The 25,515-nt window shown below is 40.8% G+C and overlaps 1 protein-coding gene across 2 annotated transcripts in view; it reads left to right on the forward strand.

Annotated features, from left to right (window-relative positions):
* Positions 1-25,515, forward strand: part of SORCS3 (sortilin related VPS10 domain containing receptor 3) — a 603,811-nt gene that overhangs the window by 509,053 nt on the left and 69,243 nt on the right. For both annotated transcript variants that reach the window (XM_046028096.1, XM_046028098.1), the window contains 3 exons: positions 4,444-4,520; positions 7,599-7,690; positions 17,691-17,798. In XM_046028096.1, coding sequence (XP_045884052.1) covers positions 4,444-4,520; positions 7,599-7,690; positions 17,691-17,798 — 277 coding nt within the window. The remainder of the gene's footprint in view (positions 1-4,443; positions 4,521-7,598; positions 7,691-17,690; positions 17,799-25,515) is intronic.

Here is a 25,515-nt window from a genome sequence, read left to right on the forward strand (position 1 = left end):
TTCCTTCCCTGTGCCCCCAGCGGCAGGAACTTTGAAATGCCATTGGGGACTGACCACGTGGATGAGATTTGCATTGAGTGTAGTCCTTGAGCATTCTAGGTCCTTCTGTCAACCCCGTAGGGACTGAATCCCCATATTGAACACCACTGGCTTCAGGACAGGCTTCAGTCCCGGTTAGGGAGAGGTGAGGACAGGTTCTGTTGCTGTTCTGGCTTGGGGAGTGATCCCCACACTCCTTAATTGGGTCGGACCTCCCAACTTGCGAGTTGGACATCCCAACTCAGGGACTACACCACTCTCTGCCTCTTCCCAAGGCCTGCTGGACACCCTAGCTTGGAGTAGAAGCAACATAGAAAACAGTAATCTAAAAAAAAAAAAAGGAGAGAGAAGTAATCAATAATGAAAGTTAGTATTATTTAGTATGCCAACCATATAGCCAGGCATCCTCCCGTGTGACTTAGCCACTTTGAACTTCAGTGTTTTCAGTGGCAACGTGTGGTTGACAGTATTGACATAACAGAATGGAAGGGTTCAATGAAGAACTGCATTTAAGGTACTCGGACAGTGCCTGGGACATGTCGAACGCTCAATACACATTAGGTCTTATCATCAGTAATATTACAGAAATCTAACCCTGATCTTCTTGTAAAACTCAGAGCTAGGAGAGTATGTACACAAGATCCGGAAGAGTGCTCAGAGCATAGTGAGGTGGGATGAGCTGTAGATTTTACCTGACATCATCTTGCGCCCTTAAATTAGTCAAGTGTGAAGTCTTTATAAATTAACAAACATGGACACTCAAATAAAGATTTGTTTTTGAAAGATTTTGTCCATGGACACCCGACCCTTGAACAATGCGGGGGTTAAGGGTGCCAATCCTCCTGTAGTCAAAAATCCACCATGTAATATTTGAGTCCCTGAAACTTTGCTAATAACCTGCTGTTGACCAGAAGCCTTACCAATAATATAGTCAATTAACACATATTTTATATGTTATATATATTGTATACTATATTCTTACAATAAAGTAGACTAGAGGAAAGAAAGTGTTATTAAGAAAATCATGAGAAAGAGAAAATCCATTTACAGCACTATACTGTATTTACTGAAAAAAAAAAAATCAGAAGTGGACCCACAAAGTTCAAATTCATGTTGTTCAAGGGTCAACTGTATATCAGAATTTACCAATGCCTTTTACTCTGCGTTTTGTAACTCTTATAACTTTGTGTGGCTCCTTGCCATACAAATGTCACTGAGACGTTGGGAGGGGTGTAACACAGCTGAAGGGATCCCGATGAAAAGCCAGCCCTAGATCGCTGGCAGGTGCCTCCTCATGCCTGGCTTCTCCTTACCCTGCTCACCAGCTCTCCCTAGAGGTGGTTCGCTCACAGGAAAATAATTATGAAGTCAGGCAAGGATGTCTTCAGTGGCTGGCCTGGAGCCTGTCTCTCCAGGGCCCTCTTGCACATCAGGTCATTTCACCTGCCTTTGGGCGTCTGTGACCCTGGGCTCCCTACCCCCTGCTCCTGCCTCCCGCTGCTCACCGCCTCTTCCCCTTCGCTCTGAGGTGTGGTCTCAGGGGAGCTGCATGGAGGCCAGGATTCATCTCTAACTCCTGTTGAGGCCGATGGAATTCCGGTCCAGAGAGTTGGACAGTTGCTTTTAGCCAAGAGGTGCACGAGGATTCTAAATATTCATACCACTGTGCTTTGAAGCTAGGCATCAAGACCCCCCATTTTCAATGTGCCTTACAGGGTGCGAAGCTTTCTCTGTGCCTCCACTACACAGCAGCTCTATGACGCTGAGAAGGTGATGACTCTTCTCAGTCTACAGATGGGGAACTGGGTGATGAAGAGGAAGAAGTGTCGGGCCCACACCAGTCCTCACTCGAACTCCAGTTCTCTTCTGTCCTGCCAGCCCTGGTCCTGAATCCCTTCACGTGCCTGCTGCATGCTAACCCTGGCTCCCTACCAGGCTTCCCAGAAACTGAGGCTCCTTGGAGGCACATTCCTCCCTCCAGTGCATTGTGCACTGTCTGCTTCCTCTTTCCCCGAGCCCTTAATCCCCTGAATGGGTGTCTGGACTGGTGAGAGAAACACCTCTTACTCCAGAGGACTCCAGAATTCTCTCCCTCTCTTTATGCTTTTATTTTTGCCCCCCCCCCCCATATGTGTTTAACTAAGGGAGGGAAGGATAGCCCTGAGAGGAAATGGGAGGTTTTACAAGTTGTTTAAAGCTGCTAAAAAAAGACAGTGGAACCTCCAGGATTTACCAGCCAAGCCATTGGTGAGAGAAGCTCTGTGTTCCTCCCTGCGTGTCTCCTTCCTCTCTCTCATTGCACCACTTAAGTGGGGAACAGCTACCTCTTCTTCCAACCTGACCAGAGACCGCTTCAGGGAGCCTCCTGGTTTCACTAGCCAGTGGGGCATGTTCTTCAAGTCTTCCTTCTCTGACACCAGAACCTGAATTATTCCTATCCGAGATTCCCCATGGGGCCACTTAAGGACTGCCCACGTTCTAAGAGCCAAGTGTCCTGGATACATCTTTACTGTTCCTTCCTCTGGGAACGAACTTCCTGGTTTCTGTGGTCAGCAGCACTCCTTTCAGGGCTCCTTTCAACTGACAGAAGATATTTTCAAAAACAGACTTCGCTGCGAGCCTTAGATTCTCATTACCACAAAACCTCCAGAATCAGTCTGGTGGAACTTTGAAAGGGGTTTAGGGAGTTGACAGAACCAGCTCCTGCAGAGACTACAGGGTAATGAGACAGGCCCTAAGAAGCCATGACGGGGACAGCAGATTCCAGCTCGAGTGACTCTGCCCCTGCCTCCGTCTCTCGCTCTCTACCGTGTTGGTAGTCATTATTGATTGAGCACCATGCTCTGTTCTTTTGAAACCAAATCTGGCTTTGGAATACTTCTTAGCAGGCAGCCATCACCAAATGATGGGAGTTGACATTCTCTGCCCCATCCCTCTTGTCTTTCTTCATCTGTGCCTTCCAGAAACTGTTCTGGAGAGTTGAATTCCAGATTCCAGACAGATCTCCACAGAGCTGCTCACTGTGCCTATCCCGGCTCCTCTCGTACCTACTGCCTAAACTGTGAGCCCCGGGGTTATTTTTGGAAGCCTGAGTGTCAAAACAAGTTGGCTAGCTGTGTGCGCCCTGGTGCTGATGGGAGCTTGACAAGCTGTAGCCTGGCTTTAATTTCTCATTTTGAAGCATTAAATGTCAGGAGCTCAATTAACATTTTCATTATTGCATTTTTATTGTGCTCTTATTTAGGCTACAGATGTGTGGGAGCTAACATTCCCTTCCTGCTATTTTTAAAGAAAAAAAATATCAGCCAAAATGATAAATTCTTACATCTTTAGGGTACTTTCCTTGTTCTTGATACCTCCCCAAATGCTCATCAACATCAGAACATGATGTAATCATTTGTTGATTCATTCATCCATTCCACGATTATTTATTGAGCAAATGACTACTACATTTGGGCACTGTTCTGGGCTCTGAGGTGGGGGAGTGCCCACGGGGTATCCTTGGGCAATGTAGGTAGACTAGAAAATTTTGATCACTAACTATTTTAATGAACATAATCACAAGGTAATGATGTGCAAGGGGAAGAAAAAGAATGGGAAAGATAGAATGAAGGGGTGATAGATGGAGGCAGGTAAGATCAGCACAAACCAGGTGCCACCTTCTCCTGTCATCCTTGATGGCCATGATCCGCTGAATATGGTCCTTTTATTCTGGGCACCCTGTAAACTTGGTTACATAGTCTATAATATTGGGTCATGCAACTGCCTGGTACTCAAGAGAAAAGTGGACATGTTTAAGTTGAATACAACTCACATGTATACTCATGGACCCACACATAGGCACACACATAGACACACATACACCAGTTTTCCTTAGGTTACACTTATACATGAGGAGGAAGGTGACCTTAGGCCCACCTTCTCCATGCATGTTTACCATTTCACTCTTTGCCACCTTCAGGGAGCATCTATCGTGATCAATTTTAAGAGACTGTTCGTAATAGCATGAATTGTTCAAAAGATCCAAGCTCATTAATATCGAGTCTTTGGGTATTACCATTTAAAAATGCATTCCTGTCTTATTATTTACGTTGATTCCCATATTGTTTTTTTCTTCTTGCTGGGTTTTTGATATGGCATCAAGAATGCACTACACACATCAACTTTATTTTTATTTATTTTAAAGGAATTTTTAACAATTAATCAATCATTGTTTTTAGTAGTTTCTACACCCAATGGGGATCTCAAACTCATGACCCCAAGATCAAGAGTCATATCTTTTCTGACTGCACCAGCTAGGCAGCCCCACATCAACCTTAAACATAACTTGGAAAACCTTAACTCTCTGCCGCCTTCCCCTCAAGTCCCAAATCAGCGATTACAAACGATTTGCTTATGTTTCAGGCAACATTGGCCCGGAGCTCTCATATACTGATATTGGTGTGTTCATCTCTTCTGATGGGGGCAACACATGGAGACAGGTAACTGGGAGAACTGGGGCAGGGATGAGGCATTTAGGGCAAGTTCTGCCAACATCTCTTTTTTTCCTGTAAATTCTCAGGCTCAATATGACTGTAGTTGCAAAAAAACATGGAAGAAGCTGTTCAGTTTGGTCCATTTTTGCTGACAGATGGGCAGTGGGGTAAAATGAAAGCATTGGGCAAGGAATAGGAAGAACTGGAATTTTTTCATTTTTTCCATTCTTTCATTCAGTGTAAGTATGCGACAGCCATTGGATGCTAAGTACTCTGCTGGTTTCTGGGAATACAACTGATGAAATGATTCTTATCCCTAATGTGCCATGGATCTAGGCAAATGGTTCCCTTTACCTTGCTGGATCTGTTTCTTTATCTACAAGATGAGCGAGTTGGAATATTAAAAACACAAAACTGTGGAAGTCTCTGGTGGGTTAAGTATTATTTAGGCCCAAGCTTAAGGAAGTATGAAACAGATTAACAGATACACGACTACATGAAAAGTTAATTCAATTTTACAAACATTTGTAGCACACTGTCCAATAGAACTTCCTGCAAGGATGGAAATGTTCTGTGTCTATGCCATCCCATGTGGCTATTGAACACTTGAAATGTGGCTAGTGTGACAGAGGAACTGAATTTTTTATTTTATTTTAATCAATTTAAATTTAAATTGTCTCATGTGGCCACTGTATTAAACAACACAGATTTATACAATGTCAGCTAGGTGTCAAGTACAAACCTGAGGAGGCAATTGAGTATGTTGGAGTCCCTTTCTTCAAGGAGTTCAAAATTGAGTAGAGAAAACAGCTTCAAAAATAACTAACTATGGTTTAGAATGATTTTTTCTTAAGAGAAAGAGTGCCCATGAGCAGGGGGACAGGCAGAGGCAGAGGGAGAGAGTCTTAAGAATTTTAAGAGAGTCTTACGTGGGGCTTGATCTCATGACCCTGAGATCATGACCTGAGACTGAATCAAGAGCTGGATTGCTGAACTGACTAAGCCACCCATCAGGTGCCCCGATTCTATTATTTTAGTGGCATTTTTAGCCTGCAGGGAAAAGGGAGGAATTGATTCTACTTGAGGAAACTGGGAAAGACTTCACAAGAAGAGTTGACTTTTCACTAAGTCTGAAATGTGAGAAGGTTTTCACCTGAGGAAGACGAAGGAGGAGCCCTGAACATCTTGATGCAGGTGCGACCACCGTCTACTGTCTAGTTGGACAAGCCCCAGTTTTGGATCTCTTAGTGAAGCTGTCATCACCATCACCAGCATCACCATCCTCACCCTCATTGCTACCGCTGTCCACTACCACTATCAGAAGAAAAATTTACCAAGCCCACCAGATGCAACCAGCTATTTTAAGTACTATAAGGCATACAACAAAGAATAGTTAAGGTTCCTACCCACTGGTCATAATTAGGTGGATGAGGAGCAGACACATCATTCAGAACATATTTTCAGAATATACGATAATCTCTTAAGTGTCAAATGAGGAAGGAAACCGGAACATCAACTCTTCTGGTACAGAAACTCCCAACAACAAACCATTGTCTCTCCAACTCAAGAAATAGCTCAACTGGCCGAGTGGCCGCTGCAACATTCCTTCCTTGTGTTGTCACTACTTTGATTTTCTTTTTCTTTTTCCAGTTAGCTAGGGATTTCAGTTTCCACTCCAGTTTTGCACAGGGCAATTGTTAGCAGTGGGCCAGAGTGATCGAGAGGAAAGTAAAAAGTGAATGGTGTCCCTGTCTTCCCCATGCTGGGACTCTTATACTTCTCACCCACAGACTTCAATCCAGCATCTCCATTATGTGTCTTATCACAGAGCCCATATTTGAGCTTTGGAGAGAAAACCCTGGCATTTTAGGTTCAGAGTCCCTGTTTCTATTTGATATATAAATGAATCACCCTGAGGTCCTTTTTGCATTAAGACTACCATTAATGTGGACATTTTTACTTCCTTAAAAGGCAAATGTGAGAAAGGAAGCCAGTGGAGAGGTTAGGCCTGAGAATCCATTTACTTTTTCTCTATGGTGTTCCTGGGGGTATATGTACAAGAGACCCCATTCCTCCTAATCCCTCTCTTTTAAATAGACCTCCTTACCTTTCCTACTATGGTTCACTTAACCCACCATCCCAACCTCTCCAACCAGGCTGTAGGAAACACCTGTAGTGGTTAAGAGCCAGAAGAATTGTCCAATTCCATTTTCCTCTAGAAATCTAAAGGAGGAGGTTGGTTTTCTGATGCAGAAATGTTTTTTCCTATTTAAGGTTGGAGATATGATAGTTATATATAATAGAAGCATTGATACATGTGGGATTACATCTAGAGTTCTCATTGCTCAGAGCCTAGAATCATAGTAGGTGCTTAGGAAATGCCTCTGGGTAGATGGTTGGATGGATCACTGAATGTGTGAATGAATGAGTGGATGGATGAATAAGTAAAGGACAAAGAGATGAATCAAGAGTGAATAACTCTAGGTCCCTTGAAGCACTGTGTTGCAATCTACATGTAGATTAAAGATCAAGTTTTAAACTTAGGCCTTCATCCAACTTGCATGGAAACCTAGGAGGTGGTGGCTCAGTGTAAGAAATTGGTCGTAATGTATACATTAATGTCTACAGAAATTATCTTTACATTCCTAGACAGTTTATGAACAGCACTGTAAGACACAGACCATTTATAAGTTAGCAAAAATCTGCATAGATGAGAAAGAAGAAAGAGCTGAGTAGTAACTTAGTTGGATGCAAAGATGGGGAAACATTTCTGAAGTCATTATTTTCTTTTGTGTTATCTGGCTGAGCATCTTGTTATCTCAACTCCTTGTAGCACACTGGTTCATAGTACTAGTGGAGGGAGCCCTAGAAATGCCATTTGAGTGGACTTGGGAGAATTATTTGTTCTCTCCAAAGCCCATGTCTTTATCTATTAAGTGGGGATGATAGTACTTGCCAAACTACCTGATAGGGTTGTTGAAAGGCTCAGAACCTAGGTGAAACAATGTGAAAGATTTTGTAAACTGTCAAGCACTATGCAAATGTAAGGTGTTGCTATGATTGTTGTTGTTGTTGTTATTCCAGATCTTTGATGAAGAGTACAATGTCTGGTTCCTAGACTGGGGTGGCGCCCTCGTGGCCATGAAACACACACCTCTACCAGTCAGACATTTGTGGTAAGGACAGCTCCCTACACTATTAATGAGCAATTTTTTAGTGGAAAGTGTTGGAACAAGTTTTTCTGCATGACTTTGTACCCATTTACCCATTTCCTCTTTCATTTATTCATCCATCCTTCCATTTAATATATATTCCATCATCTAACTCTTAGGTAGCAGTGATAGGCCAGCAGATAATTTAGATGGGAACTATGATGATTAGAGCAGGGTAGTAGGAATGGGGACTCAGATAAGCAGAAAAGACCAGGAATAACCGGTGAGTTCAAACAGCCGAACTTAAGAATCCAAAATACAGGAAATGAAAATTACTGCAAGAAGAATGTTAGGTTCATGTAGCAGACACAAAATTCAGTTCTAGGTAAGTTGTGTTTGCAACATCTGTGAATGTTCAAGCAGAGATGATAATTTCTCAGGTATATTCATCTGAAGGTCAGGACAGAGGTCTGGGCTGACACTCCAGATTTGGAGTCATTAGCCATTAGATGGTAGGTAAAGCCATGGCAGTGGGTTCAGTGCCTCAGAAAAGTGGGTACAACAAGGAGAAACCAGCAGGACACAGTTGAGTATCAACACAGAGGACAGAAAATAAATTATGGAACAGAACAAGTAGACAAAACAATAAAAACACAGGAGAAATATTTTCATGGTTGCTGAAGAAAGGGATAATCAATAGCACCAAATTCTATAATCAGACCAAATTAGTTATGGAATGAAAAACAATCTAGGATTAAGCAACATAGAGGAGTAAAGGAGGTCATTGGTGATCTGTGTCAGAGTAGATTCAAAAGAGAAGTGGGATTGAAAGGTAGATTACAATAGATTTATGAATGATGAATGAATGAATGATAAGCAATGGAGTGAAGTGGGAACAGTGTAGATAACTTTCAATAAAGTTGATTATGGAATGAGGTTGAGTGTGTATATGTAAGACCCTCCAGTGAGGACAAAGATCTGTGAGAATATATTTTGATGGTGATGATAAGGATTTGTGAGAATATGTGATGATGATGATGATGATGATGATGATTCTGTTGTTTGTTTTGGCTTTTGGCAGGGGATGAATGAGTATAATGTGCTGAGGGGGAAGAATTTCAGGCTTCAGATACAGCAAAGTAAATATTTGAGAGTGAGTATTTGACAGTAAGGGTATGCCAGCTAGAGTGTAGTTGTTGGGATGAGCCATGAGCTGGAGGATGGACTCTGGCTTAACTCCCAGATCCTTGGTTTTGGGAGACTAACACTTTTAAAGTCAGAGGTTTACTGGGAAGCCTCAGATTGTAATCAGGAAAAGGCATAGGACTTCCAGGTGCCAAATTCAAGCTTCAGTCACCTTGGCAAGAGGGTTTCTTTCAGTTATTAAGTTAAACCATATCATCTTGCCATTTTTTTGGTCAAAAATGGTTAAATATCATCAGTTTCTTAGAGCTCAAGCTAACATAAATCCCAGTATTTTTTATCTATCACTCTGTCTTCAGAGAGATTATGAGATTAAATTTTTACAAAAAGTGCATGGAGCCATTTGAAGGAAATGTGCTCTATCAACTCAAGAATAAGCATATACAAGTTCTCACTATTATTCTTTATCATTCTTTTACTACTGATTATATACTTTTTGGGTAGAATCAGAGGTGTGTAATTACTTAATACTAATGGCAGTCAGGAGTTTTTGAGGAATTATATTCCAGGCACCATTCTGAACCCTTTACATGAATTATCTCAGTTAGTTCTTTAATAACCCAACAACCTTATGTGTGTGGGTACACTTTTTATCACATATTATAATGGCATTGAAATGCAGATATCATAAATTCTTTGCTCAAGGCTACACAGCTAGTACCGGCAGCACTGAGTTGGATCTCTGTTACGGATGCTCTTCTGTTTTAAATGAATTTTCCAGATACTTTAATGAGTACACAGAGGCTTATCATATGGCCCCAGCTCTCTGGGAGGTCATAGTTAAGATAAGGAGCTTAGGTAGTCCACATATCACCAGAAATCCAAGCAATGCCTGCTAAAATATGCTGGCCATATGTATTGCTGGGATCTTAGCAGAGAATGGAGTCCTGCCTCGTGTGTAAGGGGGTCTTCAGGTAGCTGCTGACATGAGAGTTAGTTCTTGAAAACGGCTGCCAGGAGTCAGAGGGCTGATGAAAGGCAAGCAAAGAGAAACTGTGGCCCAAACCTGGGATTCAGGAAAAGTAGGGAGTGTTCAGAAAATATAGTTGAATGGAATCAAAGGTGGGAGTGAATTAGGGTGGCTAGGACTCAGAAGAACTTAAATGCCAGGTTGAGCCTATAGGTAATTCCTTCTTCTGCAAATACCTGCCTCCTTGTGGAGGGAAGAGCTTTTCTATTGAGGACTGAATAGCACTGGTACTCTCAGACCGGATTACTTGATTCTTAAAACAAGTTCATTTGTTTGTTTTTTAACCAAGAAAGGCAACATTTTTTAGCCCTTATCATGATGTTCTAAGAACTTCCATTGATGTCTCAATAAGAAAATTGGTAAATGCCCTGAGGACAGATATGCTGAGCAGATTTCTTCCACTTAAGTCTGGAGAGAAGGGTGTGGCAACCCCATCTCACACTTTGACCATTACCCTCCTGCTCGTTCTCCCTCCTTACGGTAGGAACCTAGTACTTACTTAGTGATTGATTTCTAGAGCAAGTATATCTGGCGTGGAACAGAGGGACTACAGAGTTTTGGTTTTGGTTCATCTTCCATCCTTACACCTGACCGTTCAGTCTCTTCTGCAGTAGTTTCTCACCCAAAACATGATCACTTCCAAAAGGAGCATTTGTCTGGGAATTTCTGGAGGGTAACCATCCAAGCTGGGAGAATTGTTTAATATTCTCTCAGGGATATGTAAGTAGGATAAACCGTGCCTCTCTAAGTCATGACTACAAAGCCTTGCTCCATGAAATCTTTTTTTTTGGTAGAAAATGTTGGTAAAGCTCAGAAAAAAATAGCTGCATTCCCATTCAACTTCCTCTTAGGATAATGGTAACACCACCCTCCCTGTATTTGCCTACTCCAACTTACAAAGTATTAAATGTGATTTTTCACACTAAGCTTTTGAGATGGAATATTCTCCATTTAATGGATGTCGACACTGCCATTTGTCATAAATGCTACAAATGTTTCCTTGAACTTAACCACCACCCATGATTTCTGCTTACTTGCCTACCGGTGAATGCCGTTCTCTGAAATAATCTCTGCAATGGTTAAAGCCAGCTCTCGAAGCTGTGTGTTAGAACACAAATAACCCATTCAAAAATTCTCCTTTGCACTTCTCTTTCAAAGGCTATGTAAGTGTTTTGGAAGGACTTGACCATATCATTATCACCAGTGTTCCTTATGAGATTCTGGACCGATTTTTGTCTCATGCATATAAATTGCAAGCTTGTGAAACTCAAGCAGTTTCCTCATCACCAGTGGCTTCTAATTAAGTCACAACCTTCAAGGTAAACAAATAGCTCATTTTAAGTGAGAGAAAAGTTATCAGTTCATTGTTATTTTCTGGGAAGGCCTCAAACTGACATTATTTTAAACACAGATGTGTATATATATTTGCATAGAAAAAAAAAAAAAACCCACACCAGCCTACCCACTCTTACACGAGGGTATAGTGGTTCTCAAATTTAAATAATAGCTACATTGCCTTTCAGAGAAAAGAGGAGTCATAATTGAAAAACTGAGGAAATGTTAGCTAGACTAATAAGGCATGCTGTTTCCCATAAATTGAAATGATAGGTAGCTAGATACACATGAAGACAAAACAGCATACAAATGAGCCCATCTATTTGTGACCGTGTACATTTGGATGCATAGAGATTAGAACCTAAGTGCTGTTTCAGGTAAGCCCTCCATCCAGTGTTATCTTTAGACCATGAATGCATTAGGGTGAAATGAATAATGGAGCCCTATGGAATGCAGTGCTCTAATGAAGACTCACAATAGACAGAGCTACTAATTGGCAGGTAGACAGAGGTCCTACCACTTACTTAGCCTTGACAAGCTGTCAGCGTCTCCTTTCAGTAAGATGTTCTTGGAAACAGGAAATGAAATATCACCTGGCCCTTTGTGTTCCTTTGGTTTTCTATAAATGGTGGTGAGCATTGGTGTCTTGTCCAGAGGCACATTCTCATGCAAACAGTAGTCCTAACCAATACATGCCTCTGAAAGGGAAAGTGCGTGTTGTATTGTGAAGAACTTCCAGGTCTCTAAATGCCGCCACCTTACGCATTTGTGATCAAATAAGATGGAGTGATGCAACTGACCAAAGGGAGGAATACTGATTCCCAGTGACCACTATAACTATCTCTGTGCTAGAGACTTCTGGGAGGACTTGGTTATTCTTGGAAGATTCTGTTCCTTTTAGTGGATCTGATGGCAATGTCATAAAGTCATAGATGCTGGAATAAGAAAGGGTCTTAGAGAATGCGTAGTTTGGCTTCACACCTAGTGTAGCAGATACTTCTATGACACCCCAGAGGATCACCCTACTTCACCACAATAGCGCAGAGCTGAACAACTCGCATATACCTAAGACAGAGTTCCCATCTCATATAATGGCTGTAGCTGTTAGGAAGATTACTTTTATGCTGAGCAATAGTGAATCTACTTATAATTAATGTCCATTAGTATCTGTTCTGCTACCCAGAGCTATGCTGAGTAAATCTGATCCAGAATTCCACATGATTTTTAGAGCTGGAAGGGACCTCAAGAGATCTCTTTGTCTAACCTTCTGAGTTCTGGAAAATGATCAGATATGCAACTCAAGACAGATTTTATGCATTTATGCATTCATTCCTAACACATTGAGCATGAATTATCTATCCGGCATCAGCTTAAGGGCTGGGTTGTAAAAGTGAACAAGACAAAAAACTCGGAAGCTTAAATTCTTTTGCACAAATATTTGACTGTTCTCTTTAGAACAGTTGTGAGAATGGAAATATTTTCTCCTTTATTTTATCTGTATTTTTCATTAATATCTTTATGCATCCAATGACTGATTTTTTTCACAGACATTTCCCCTTTCCAGTTGTTAAAAATATATATTTTTTTAATTTGTTCAACTACATCTTTCTTACTAAAAAGAATTAAACGGCAATGGTAATTAATTCAGCTCTGTTCTTCATTTCCCTAAGCTCTCTTCAATTCATATAACCCATTTCTAGAACAACCTGTTTTTTACCTTTAATCACATTGTTTGTCAGTTTCTCTACAATGATTGTAACTAAACATAGTATTTAGGATTTAGTAGAAAGATAATTTCTTCTATTATTCATGCTATCTCTCTGTGAACACATACTAGATTCACAGTGGCTTGATTACCTCTCACAATAGTGTCATTTTTAGAAAAATAACTTAATGATTGACAGTGACCCCAGTTGTTTTCAGCTTGAACTTATCATTAGTTACTCATTTCTCTTATCTGGATGTGGGGCTTTTTTTTTCTTTCTAGTTGAACATTCTGCTTTAAGTTGGCCCTACCTTATGAACAACTTCCAAATCTATATTCCCAACTTTGGTTACTTCCCAGAAATTTGGATCCCTCCATCTAAAGTTCTCCTTGACAGTGTGTCACAACATGGAAGTCCAAAAAGCATCTAAACCTTGAAGTGGACCAAATAAAAACAAGCAAAAAGCTTTGCTTCTCCTGTTCTTCCCATTTCTCCATCTCAACAGCTTAACCATAAAAATCTATGTTGTCCATGATTTCTTTCTTTTGCTCAAGCAACCTGTGTACATTTTATTACCAAATCCTATTGACTTCACTTATAAAAATATCCTTTCCATCTCTTTCTTTTTAGACTACTGGAACCTTTACCTAGACCCCTTTTTTCACATGGTCTCTTGCAATTTTTACTCTCCCCCAGTTCATCTCCTTATGTTCATTTTGAATCTTGAGAATCTATTCCCCATAAAGAAATGAAAATTATGTTTTAAAGTTTAAATCAAAACATATCTCTTTCATTTCAGCTGGAAACAAGGTCCCTCATACTCTGCCCAGCCTAATTTTCGGACTCCATTTCTTTCTACTAATCTACTTTGCCACAGATCATCTTTCTGCCCTTCCCACACAGCAGCTTCCTTTCACACTACATCTTCCCTCTGGAATGGCTCTCACCTGGGTCTTTGCAAGTGTGTTCCTTATTATCCTTCAGATCTCAGTTTGTTTATTTATTAGAAGATTTTATTTATTTGAGAGAGAACATGTGAGTGAGAGAGCAGAAGTAGGGAAGCAACAGAGGGAAAGAGAGAAGAAGACTCCCTGCTGAGCAGGGAGCCTGATGTGGGACTCTATTGAAGGACCCTGGGATCATGACCTGAGCCAAAGGCAGATGCGTAACTGACTGAGCTACTCAGGGACACCCTGATCTGTCACCTCTTAAAAGACAACTATCTTGAATTTTCAACACAAAGTGAGTCACTCTCTATCACTCTCTATCACATCACTCTGTTTTAATTGTCTTCATGACGTGTATTTATAACTCATATTTTCTATATCTCATATTTTTTAAACAAGTATTTTCTTCTTTTTTAAGATTTTGTTTATGTATTTTTCAGATAGAGAGAGAGAGCACAAAGCAGGGTGAGCGGCAGGCAGAGAGAGAATTAGACTCCCAGCTGAGCAGGGAGCCCAATGTGGGACTCAATCCCAGGCCCTAGGATCCTGACCTGAGCTGAAGGCCAATGCTTAACCAACTGAACCACCCAGCCTTCCCACAACTCATATTTTTTAATCCATTTGTCTGAATGTTGTCTCCTCAAGTTAGAATGTAAGTTCCACTTGAGCTAGAGCCTGCCCTTTCACTAGATCCTTTGAACAGAGGCCACTGCGAGACCAGGCACATAGGCATCAACAAATATTTGACAAAGGAAACTTATTTTATTTTGATTTTATAGTCCTGTCTTGCCACTATTCAGAGATCCATTGGAACTTTACATCTGTCTCTCTGAGTAGTGGCAAACCAATTTCAATTTCACCTATGGACTTAATAAAGAATTCTCAATTCCTTTGTCTCAGCCCTCAAGGAGCTACTGCACTGAGATGGGGAAAGAAGGTGCATCCCTTGGGGATACCATTCACTATAGTTACTTCAGAGCATTAAAGAAAACTAGCAATCAGAGAAGACTAGCTCTCACAAATGACAGGCCGTCCAGACCCAAATTTCTGATACCTAAGAGATTAAATTTTCTCATGTCATATTTTGTGGAGTTTGTTTAGAGAGTTTTATTTTGTTTTGTTTTTAATAATTAACTCACGATATTCAAGAGTTAGAAATTACTGATCTCATAAAATCACCTGCATGGCACAATCCTGAGCTTCCAAGTGGTTCGTTGACCATAAGTGAAAACCATGGGATCCATTCTTCGCCCTGGCTCTGTAGGGCTGTCCCCTTGCTTATGCCTCTAAGCATGGATTATAATAGACATTGGGCTTCAGTTACTGTGTATGCTAGCTTTATCACCTGTGTTTTGGCATTTCTTAGTTTTTCTTCTGATCTCATTCTTCTATCTAACCCATGCTGCTTCTCCTTCCATATGAAATCAGTTCATACAACAGACCTTATCTTCCACTTTTTCTTTCTAACTTGGCCTTGGCTTTTCCTTGGTACCTCCATCTCAGAGCTAGAAGGCTGTGATGGTCACTCCTTGTCTACTCTGTGATATTTTGTCTTTTCATTGTACAAAGTAACAATGACTATCTTCTGCCTCATTCTCAATCACAGTGGCATGAAGGCTTCTCCTTCCCTGGGATGCTCCTAGCACACACTGCTGTTTACTCTGAGAAGAAAGGACAGAAGCCTTCAACTCACTTTGGCTTCTTCCTATCAATACAATATCTAGTTTATCCTAAGTCACCCACACAGAAAACTAAACAAGTGATTTCTCATCTCCTAGGCTTCTCTCCTAGTTAACTATTTAGTGGCCACAGCATACTCAAAAAAAAAAAAACAAAAACAAAAAACAACTATGATTATTTTAGGAACCAAGCAGGTCCATGGCAAGAAAGGTAAAGTCCATTCCCAGTCATGCTTTTGTTTTCCCTTTTACGATAAGAAACTCATTTTTAAGAAAAACCATTCAGATTTGCCCAACATTCTCTGGGTCAGCTTGATGGTTATGTAACCTTCAGCCTATAAAAAAAAAAGTCTGAAATGACCAAATTCTTTAAGAAGTTAAGACAGTATTGTTAACTGTCATCATCATGTTGTACATTAGATACCTGGAATTTGTTCCTCTTGCATAACAGAAACTTGACCCCTTTGACCAACGTGTCTTCATTTCTCCCTCCTGCCCCTACCCTGCCACCCCTGTTTGATCAAACCAGCTTGATTGTGGCAATCTTTTCACAACGTATACATATATCAAAATATTAAGTTGTACACTGTAAATGCATATGATTTTTACATGTCAAAAATAACGCAATAAAATTACTTTTTTTTTTAAGATTTTATTTATTTATTTGACAGAGAGAGAGAGATCACAAGTAGGCAGAGAGGCAGGCAGAGAGACAGGAGGAAGTAGGCTCCCTACTGAGCAGAGAGCCTCATGAGGGGCTTGATCCCAGGACCCTGAGACCATGACCTGAGCTGAAGGCAGAGGCTTAACCCACTGAGCCACCCAGGTGCCCCAATAAAATTACTTTTAAAAAGCTAAGATGATACTGATAATTTGTGAACTCATAAAACCTTAATGTCAGACTGTCTACTTTGTTTTTTTGGTGAATATAGACTTAGGTATGCCACAAATTAAAAAAAAAAATATTAAGAAAGTATAAGAAAGAGAATTCATGCTTCAAAAAAAATGGATGGATTGGAAGAGTGTGGTAAATCACTTTTTCTTTTGTTTATTTATTCATTTAACATTTATATAGTGCCAAGGAGGTTCCCATTTTTCTGATAGGTACTAGGAATGCAAAAATAAATAGTATGACCTTTGACCTCAACTCAAAGTTTAGTGGAAAAATCAGACATTTATTTATTAAATATCGGGTAAGAAACATTGTAATAAAGATGTATAGGTGGTTTTAAGGAGTCATTCGAGGAAGCAGATATGTATAACCAGTGAACTCCCAAGATTATACTTTGAATGGATGGATTTAAAGTCCATTAAGCAGTCATCATTCAGCATTATTAAGGTGAGAAGTCTACAGAGTTCCTACAGTTGAACTCAGAGAATCTTGAGTTATGGAGTCAGGGAAGAATGAAGATTTAATTTAGCCAAGAAGGATCACAGGGAATGGAGCAAGTAAAGCTGCCTTGGGGAAGAAGGAGGGTCGGGTACTTGATAATATCAACAAAGGGAAAAAAGCCAGCACTCAAAATTGCCCCAGTCTCCTCCACTAGTAACACTTCCCTTTAAAGAGTTTCAGGTGTTATAACCACAAAGGGCTGGACCTTTTCTTACCACTGGACGAAAGGTGGCACTGCATTGCCTGGTTCATCTTAGACACTCAGCACTCATCTCTAAAAGCTCCTGAAAGTAGCACTGGGGAGGGAAAATGATCCTAGCATTCATTCTGAATACATAGGAAATGGTTTTTTGTTTTTTTCTTTTAAAGTTTGATCTGAAAGACACACACCTCCCCTCCCTCAGGGTATACCCTGCACTACTCAATTTATCTATGTCAGAAACTCCAAGGACTGAATTGATTGTGCTGTAAATTGAACCTTGGGTTCCATTCTGAGTACTTGAAACGTGACACTAGCCACTCAGCCCTCATGTTTGGGTTGGTTTTTGTTGTTTTTTAATTCTAATATGTTGAAATATTTCTGCATCTCTGGTGCTGTCTCGGCCTGGGCCAGGAGATGTAGTTTTGATCAAATCTCATAATAATGGGAGATATTAAAGATGAGTACCTATTGATAATTCAGACTGCCAGAAAGTGAGATGCAGAGGAGACTTTAATAACTTGAAAAATGGTTGCAAAGGAGTGTGGTTTAATTTTCAGCTGTCTCTTTCCTGTACTTGTTTCTAACCCAGGGTGAGTTTTGACGAGGGCCACTCCTGGGAGAAGTATGGCTTCACTTCGGTTCCTCTCTTTGTTGACGGGGCTCTGGTGGAGGCAGGAGTGGAGACCCAAATCATGACGTGAGTACTTATTCTGCTGTGCTGATAGGAGCCTGAGACATGGGTTCTTTCTCCGCTGAGGCCACAGGTTTTCCTGGGGAACCCCAAAACATTCCAATCTGTTGGATTGGATTTCCTCATCTGTAAAGTGGAAGTACATGTTCTTATACCCACCAACTCAGAAGGCTACTGACAACATCTAAAAAGCTAGCTCTTAAGTGACCAGTTGCTTCTAACAGTATTTAGGATATTCTAACAAATTTCCATGTATCCAAAATCCAAGCAAACAGAAAGCTTCAGTCTTTAGACATGTCCTCTTTCTTTCCAAAACAGTCTAGTAGGGGGCAAGGGACAGGGACAGGTATAGCAAATAAAACAGCCAACATAACTGGAATAAGGGAATATTTTAAGGGAAACTCCTGGAGTCTGTCACACACACACACACACACGTTGATATTCTACATTTTTCTCTGTTCCTTTACACCGAGAATAGATGATCTTTAAGTTGTAAAAATCCTCAGAGTGCTTTCTGAATATTAAAGAAAATTTTAATGATTTCGTACTAGTTTTTAAAAGTCTGGCTAACTCTAATTCCTAAAGAGCTGATCACCTATGTGTGTTTGTGTGCACATGGCTATGTAGGGGAAATGGGGGGATGGTCATGGTAGCCCTCCACCAACCAATACCACCATTGCCTCCTGCACTTTGAAGTGACTAGAACATTGAACACCTTCATCTTCCTCGAACGGACTGAAGGGAGTCACTTGGCAAGATTAAGGGAATCTGCTGTGTTGTGGGGTTGACACAGAGGGCCCCACAGAAGCTTCTCTGCTGGTTTGGGGGAAGAGTATGGTCTTCTTCCCCTAGGGAACCCTGCTGTTCTTTGGGAAATTTTGCGTTCATGAATGTCTTTATAGTTTGAATCAGTCTTTTCCTGAGTGAAACTTATGGGCTTTGAGGAGGAGGCAAATACAGGGCAAATGGCTAGTTTTGTGCTTTCTTTTCCTCAGAGTATCAGTTTAAAAAAGTCTGTTACAACTGCAGCTGTGCAGTTTTGTCCAAGTGTCAGAGTCTGGACCCCAACTTGACTTCTTTGCCATGTCCCACCTCTTTAGGTCCATTCTGACATCCAGAGTGTTGACTGGCCAGTCCTCTGAGCTTTCCAGGTGACAGAAAATACTCAACTGTGATGAAAACTGGTACACAAATTGGGGAGAACAAACAAAGGGACAAAAATCTCACCCCCAGTTTAGGGCACCCAAGCTCAGATTCTGTGCAATCCAGTAGCTATGATTTACCTGTCTGGTAGCTAGCCATGCTGGATCTTCATTTATTCATTTCTAAGATTGAATCACTCCTTCTGCTTCTTTTTTTAAAATGTTGAAATCCTAAAAATCTCGTTTTTAGCAAGTTTAGCAGAAGCCTGCAAGGATCTCATGCCTATAGGACTTGTCTAGAGAAAAAATCCAGGATTCCCAGTGTCCTCATTATTTCAAAAAAGGTTTATAATAGAAAACCTGAATGGTTCCACAAGAATGTCTTTAAAACATTTAGGACATGTGCAAGAAAGAGTGATTTTAAATTCTCTTCTCTAATTCTCTCTGAATTTTCTAAATTTCCAGGGAAATATTTTCTTTGAACTCCAAGGGTGGTGAACGTGTCTTTTAAAGACTGAACACTCATTTTTGAGCATCTGCTATGTTTTAGGTGCTGGGTTGGGTCCCAGAGCTCTGTGGTTGAAAATGGAAAGATAGGATATCAAGCCCTAGGAAAAGCTGCTCTGATCCTCCCAAGGGGTATATTGCATTAGTAACTGATAGCAGTAGATGTGCACCTGTGTTATGGGAAGAATTCTCTGGCAGTTCTGTTGTAAAAATGTGAGCAAGGATGTCCCATAGAATTTGCTGCTCAGGGTGTAAGGCTGTTTTTTGAGTTTCGTCCAGTGCTTTCTTCCCATTTTCTTAAAATACACCCTCTATAGAATTATCTCAGCAACTAATTTCTAATGAAAGTTTCTGAACAAATAGACTCTTATTGTTAGGCTGAGAAATCACTTTATTAAGAGTTAACAATACTGTATGCAAGTGTAGCCGTATAAGCATAGACAGTATTTAAGATACAGCATATTATTACTGATGCTTAGAGCCTAAAGTTTCATCATTGGGTGGATACCAGCAATAATGTGTAGCCTAAGTTCTGGATGTTTAAAGCAAGTATGGTAGTATAAATATTATTTCTAAAATACAAAGGATTTGGTAAATATATAGCTATACCTGTATCATAAGTTTATATATGCAAGTGTATGTGTATACTGATGCGCACACATACACATACATGTGTGTATATACCGATATAGGTAACAGAGATACAGTGAGAGAGAAAGCCCAAGGATTTAGGGTCTTGGCAAGATCTTTGTAAGGTTATACTGTAAAAGAATAATAATAATAAACCTTAAAAAATTATTGGTACCTCTATGGTAGAGACTGTTGTAGAAGGACAATCAGAAATTCCTGTCTTCATAAAGTTTGTGTGCTTGTGCATTAAATAAATGTGAATACAAATGACTCCGTTATTTTACCTAGAACACTCTGCCAGGAGATCAAGACGTTTTCTTATAAATTCTGGGATGCATATGAACTACTGGGAATACCACCATCTTTGTTCATGAGGATCTCTGACAGGAGCTAACTTTTGCAAATTATTTCCTGTCCTTCGTTTGGTCACTAGCTGTGAAAAGAAAACCTTCCTCTTTTCTAGGACTTCCTGATACTGCCATCAAAGAGTCAAGGTATTGAATTCTAAATTCCGTAAGGCAAAAGGTACACACATTCAAGAAGGTTGTATAGTTGGCCTGAATTTATTAAACCAGTTGTGGCTGCTCATCACAGTCAAGCCTGACATGGTCCTAGAATGCCCAGTACTTGGACAGTGAAGAGATATATATGGTTCTAAAGTAAGGTATTCCTTGCTTTTGTGTGAAAGACACATACCGGTCCCTCTTTTTTTTTTTAGCTTTCTCCTCCTCCTGTGATAAGACTTAGCCTTCATCTTCTTGGGTGGAACCTCTTTAAACTCATTGCATGCTTCTCTTGGGCATTACTTTGAATAATATCCCACGTACACCAACCTCTACATGACCGGGCATTCCCTAGCAAGTCTAAGGGTACAGTTTAAATTCTGTGTTCATCTAATCTTCAATGGTAATAATTTTTTTCTCAGCTTCAGATGGAATTTAGCTGGTCACATGGATATGAGGGAGATTGACCTCAGGGCCAAACCATTTACTGAAAAGACGAGATAGCACTCCTGTTTTCCTTTCCTCCCCATTAAGACTCCACAAGAGCAGGAAAAGCTTCTGCCCCCTTCTAACTTCTTCATCAAGATACTTTAAATGCTAGCAAGTAGAAAAGGAACAAGGGTAGAGCATAACTGTCTTACATAGAATGTGGGACAGACAGGTACTTGTCTTCCCATGAAATTAAGATGAGTTTGGAAGCAGTTGTCCAACCAAGTATAAGCAATTCAGGCTGCCTGTTTTTAACTTTTTATTAAATCCAGAGTGTCTCCAGTATGAAAATGATCCAGATGTTGTCAGTGCTTTTCAGACAGCCACATGTGTGAGCCCTGGAAAGATTGTCATGAGGCAATTTCTGTCTCTGCCTTAGATTTGAAAATGACTTTAAAACCAGGTGACCCAATAGAGCCAAGCAGAGCTTTTACCTCATGGAATGACAATGACGTGGATTGAAGTAGGAATTCAAAAAACTTGATATATCCCCTAAGCACTATGAGGGCAAGGGGCCCATTTGGGGATAAGTGTGCTTGCTCTTGGCCATTTAATCAAAAACTCACTCACTATGTAGGCTATTTGACTCTGTATTTTTCTCCTCATGGCTAACCCTGACTCTCTAGCTCAGCTATGGTCAGGGAGGAAGAAAGGCTTGCTCATTCTCACTAAGGTTTGATCGGCTTATCTCATTACCTTCATTTGGAGGATTTAGATATTTATCAGTTTAGAATAGTTAATTTATATGTCCTCTTGACAGGGTCACAGGGTACCTAGATATTTGGTCAAACATTATTCTGCGTGTTTCTGTGAGGGTGTTTTTGGATAAGACTAACATTTAAACCTCCTAAAGCAGATTGCCCTCCCTAATGTGGGTGGGTCTTATCCCATCAGTTACAAGTATGAATAGAACAAAAAGGCTGCCCTTTCCCTGAGCAAGAGAGAATTCCGACTGCCTGGCTGCCTTTGAACTAGGAGATGACTTTTTCTGGCATTTAATTCCAACCAAAAAATCCAATCTTCCTGGGTTTCAAGCCTAGAACTACTCTTATCAGCTCTCCTGGATTTCTAGGTTGCAGACTCACCCCACAGATCTTGGGACTTGTCAGCCTTCATAATTGTGTAAGCCAGTTGCTTATAGTAAATTCTTTTTTCTCTCTATCTATCTATATTTATGTACACACACGCATACACACACACACACACACACACACACTTGACCTTCGAACAATACAGGTTTGACCTGCATGGGTCTAGTTACACATGGGTTTTTTTTCTCAATAGATATGGTACAGTACTATAAAGGTATTTTCATTTTCTAAAATTTTTTTTTCTCTAGCTGACTTTATTGTAAGAATACGGTCTATAATACATATAACATACATAATAAGTGTTCATTGACTTCATGTTATCGGTAAGAATTCCAGTCAACAGTAGACATACTAATAGTTAAGTTTCAGGGGAGTGAAAAGTAATACACAGATTTTTAGCCATGCAGAAGCTTGATGCCCCTAATCTCTGCATTATTCAAGGGTCAATTCTATATACATATCTTATTGGTTCTGTTTCTCTGGAGAGCTCTGAATAATACACAGTTTACTATTGAAAATTGTGTAAGAAGATTCTAATATCTTTCAGACTCCCTTAGAGGGAATTAAAGAGGTAAATACAATTCTTTTTACCTATAGGGATCACTTGGGCATCTGTTGTTGCCCAGTGTGTTGGGGGAAGGAGATACACCAATAATCAAAGAACCCTAGTTGTATAACTGGGATATGAGTAAAAGGAAGTGAAGACTTCACATACACAAAAAAGTGTCAGTTGAGTTGGTCTTGAAATTTCAATAGCAGTTTACCTGAAAAGCCAATCAATAGGTAATAGAATGTAAGCTCAAAGAAAGCACACATTTTTCATCGTTTTGTTGAGGACTTTGACCTCAGTACTACTCCTGAAGGGAATTACCACATTGTAGGAAATCAGTAATTATTTGTTGAAAGAATTACTGATTTTTTTAAAAGATTTTATTTATTTATATGACAGACAGAGATCACAAGTAGGCAGAGAGGTAGGTAGAGAGAGAGAGGAGGAAGCAGGCTCCCTGCTGAGCAGAGAGTCTGATGCGGGGCTCGATCCCAGGACCCTGGGATCATGACCTGAGCCGAAGGCAGAGGCTTTAACCCACTGAGCCACCCAGGTGCCCCCAAGAATTACTGATTTGAAGACAAAGAACACAAATAAAACAAAGAGCCATGGAAGAGCACATGGCTAGGTGTCAAGGGATTGATACTGGGAGGGATCTTAGGTTATGTGTAGGGATTTGGCCTTATCCAAAGTGATGTTCTTGAAATTAAAAATGTGGTAATGCCCTCCTCTTCTCAAAATCCATGGAAGGCTGTCCATTGCCTTTATGATAAAATCCAAACTCACTGAATGGCCTAGAGATACCTACACTGACCTCATGACCGGGACCTCATTTCTGGCCCCACACTCTGATTGCCTTTCTCTGATCCACTGGTGCCTTCCTGCCCCAAGAGTTTTGTGTGTGTGTATCTGCCTGGAAGGTGCTTGCGCTCCACACTTGACCAAACTTCTAGGTATCTTTCAGGTCACAGCTGAAGGATCAGCTCTTCTAATGTACCTTCTTTAGACCCTCAGATCACACTGGGGACTTCCTTCCCATATCCTGTCTTACCCCTCGGTAGTTTTCCTTCGCAATGCTTTCAACAATAAATATTAATGAAAATGGCATTTTTGTAACTTCCTCCTTCACCTTCAACAGCCCTCAAGACAGAGACAGACACACCTGTGTATGTGAGTAAACACATACATGACTTTTAAAGTTTATGAGGGAGGATCTTTGTGTATTTTGTCCTGTGGGTGCCATATGTTTATCAGTTTTGTGCTTGCACTAAGGCTTTAATGGCATATATGTATTGAATGATTAAATGAATGAATCAACAAGCACATTTTATGGTCCCCAATAATCTTTTTTTAAAGATTGTATTTATTTGAGAGAGAGAGAGAAAATTAGAGCGAGAGAGAATGAGTGGGAGGAGGGGAAAAAGGAGAGGCAAACTCTCTGGTGAGCAGGGAGCCCAACTCGGGACTCAATACCAGGACCCTGGGATCATGACCTGAGCCGAAGGCAGACACTTAACTGACTAGCCACCCAGGTGCCCAGCCCCCAGTAATTTTACCACTGTTGTGATTGTAGAGACCTCCCTGGACTCTGAAGTACTATGATCAGAATCCAGTAGTTGCAAGTTATGAGGATGTAGGGTTTGGGTTGGAGTCAGAGTGTTGTGTGTGCAGAGTCCATGGACGATGGTGATGCAGGGGGTGGAATGATGCATGGGCACAACAGGACAGCTGGAGAATGAGGACCCTCCTAGGAGTGATCCCTGATTTCCTCCACCTTTCACAAGAGTCCACCAACTTCCACTTCACCTGGAGACCAGTGCTTGAGCAGCACAGTACCTTCCAACACTAGCTCGACAGGGGAATTTGTGTGAGAGAGACAGTCCGCGGCTTGCAGGCATGAGATTTGCTTACTTTCATTGCTCTTTTCTCCACTGTCTTTTGAAATGTTATTATTTCAACATTTCCTTGGGAACCTTGACAGGAACCATCTAGTTTAGCCTAATTCATTGTGAAACGTGACCGTTCTTATTACTTCAGGCTGAGAACAGGGCTGGATGATCAACAAGCCAGAGGGCCTATTGCCATCTCAGGCAGTGGCTCTCTAGTTGCTGAGATCCTGTGCTGCGGGGGCACTCCAGCCTCTCTGGTGTATTATTTGCTCCCAAATTTGCCCTTTAAAGAAAGCTCTTTTTGGTGTGGCTCAGATATGGAATCAGAGGGAAAACAATGCTTTCCTGCATCCTCAAAACTACATTTGAAATCCCTTCTTGATATGAAATATTTGAACTCATTGGCTGTAATTTAGCTGATTTTTACAGGAGCCAGGGACCACCTGGCAGCCTCTCAGAGTGGAAAAAACAAAAAACAAACCAAAATAAAACCAATGAAACCAAGAGGGAAGTCCTGTATCCCTGGAAAAAAGTGTACACTTCTTGCCAGGAGTAAGAAGTATCTTCTTACCAACATGTGTCTGCCCAACACCCACTTTTGTGCCAGGTATCTGAGCACTTTCCCAAATTTAATTGCATAGATTTCTCCCAAAAACCTCACCAGATAACAGATTGTTATCACTGGGCAGATGCGGACATTGAGGCTCTGAGAAATTCAGTGCTCAGCTCACACATTCAGGAAGAGGCAGATTGAGAGCAAGGAATGTGAATTTCAAACACCAGGCTCAGAGCTGAAGTTGGAGGAAAGATACTAGAGTTCACTGGGGTTTGTTCAGTAAAGGAGCATGGTGTGTGGGGCTAGAGTAGTGGGATGTTAGTTATTCACTAAGTATGGAGGGATGGCCACTGTGCTTGAGACACC

The sequence above is a fragment of the Meles meles genome, chromosome 13 (assembly GCF_922984935.1).
Source record: "Meles meles chromosome 13, mMelMel3.1 paternal haplotype, whole genome shotgun sequence".
In the NCBI taxonomy this organism is placed as follows: Eukaryota; Metazoa; Chordata; class Mammalia; order Carnivora; family Mustelidae; genus Meles; species Meles meles.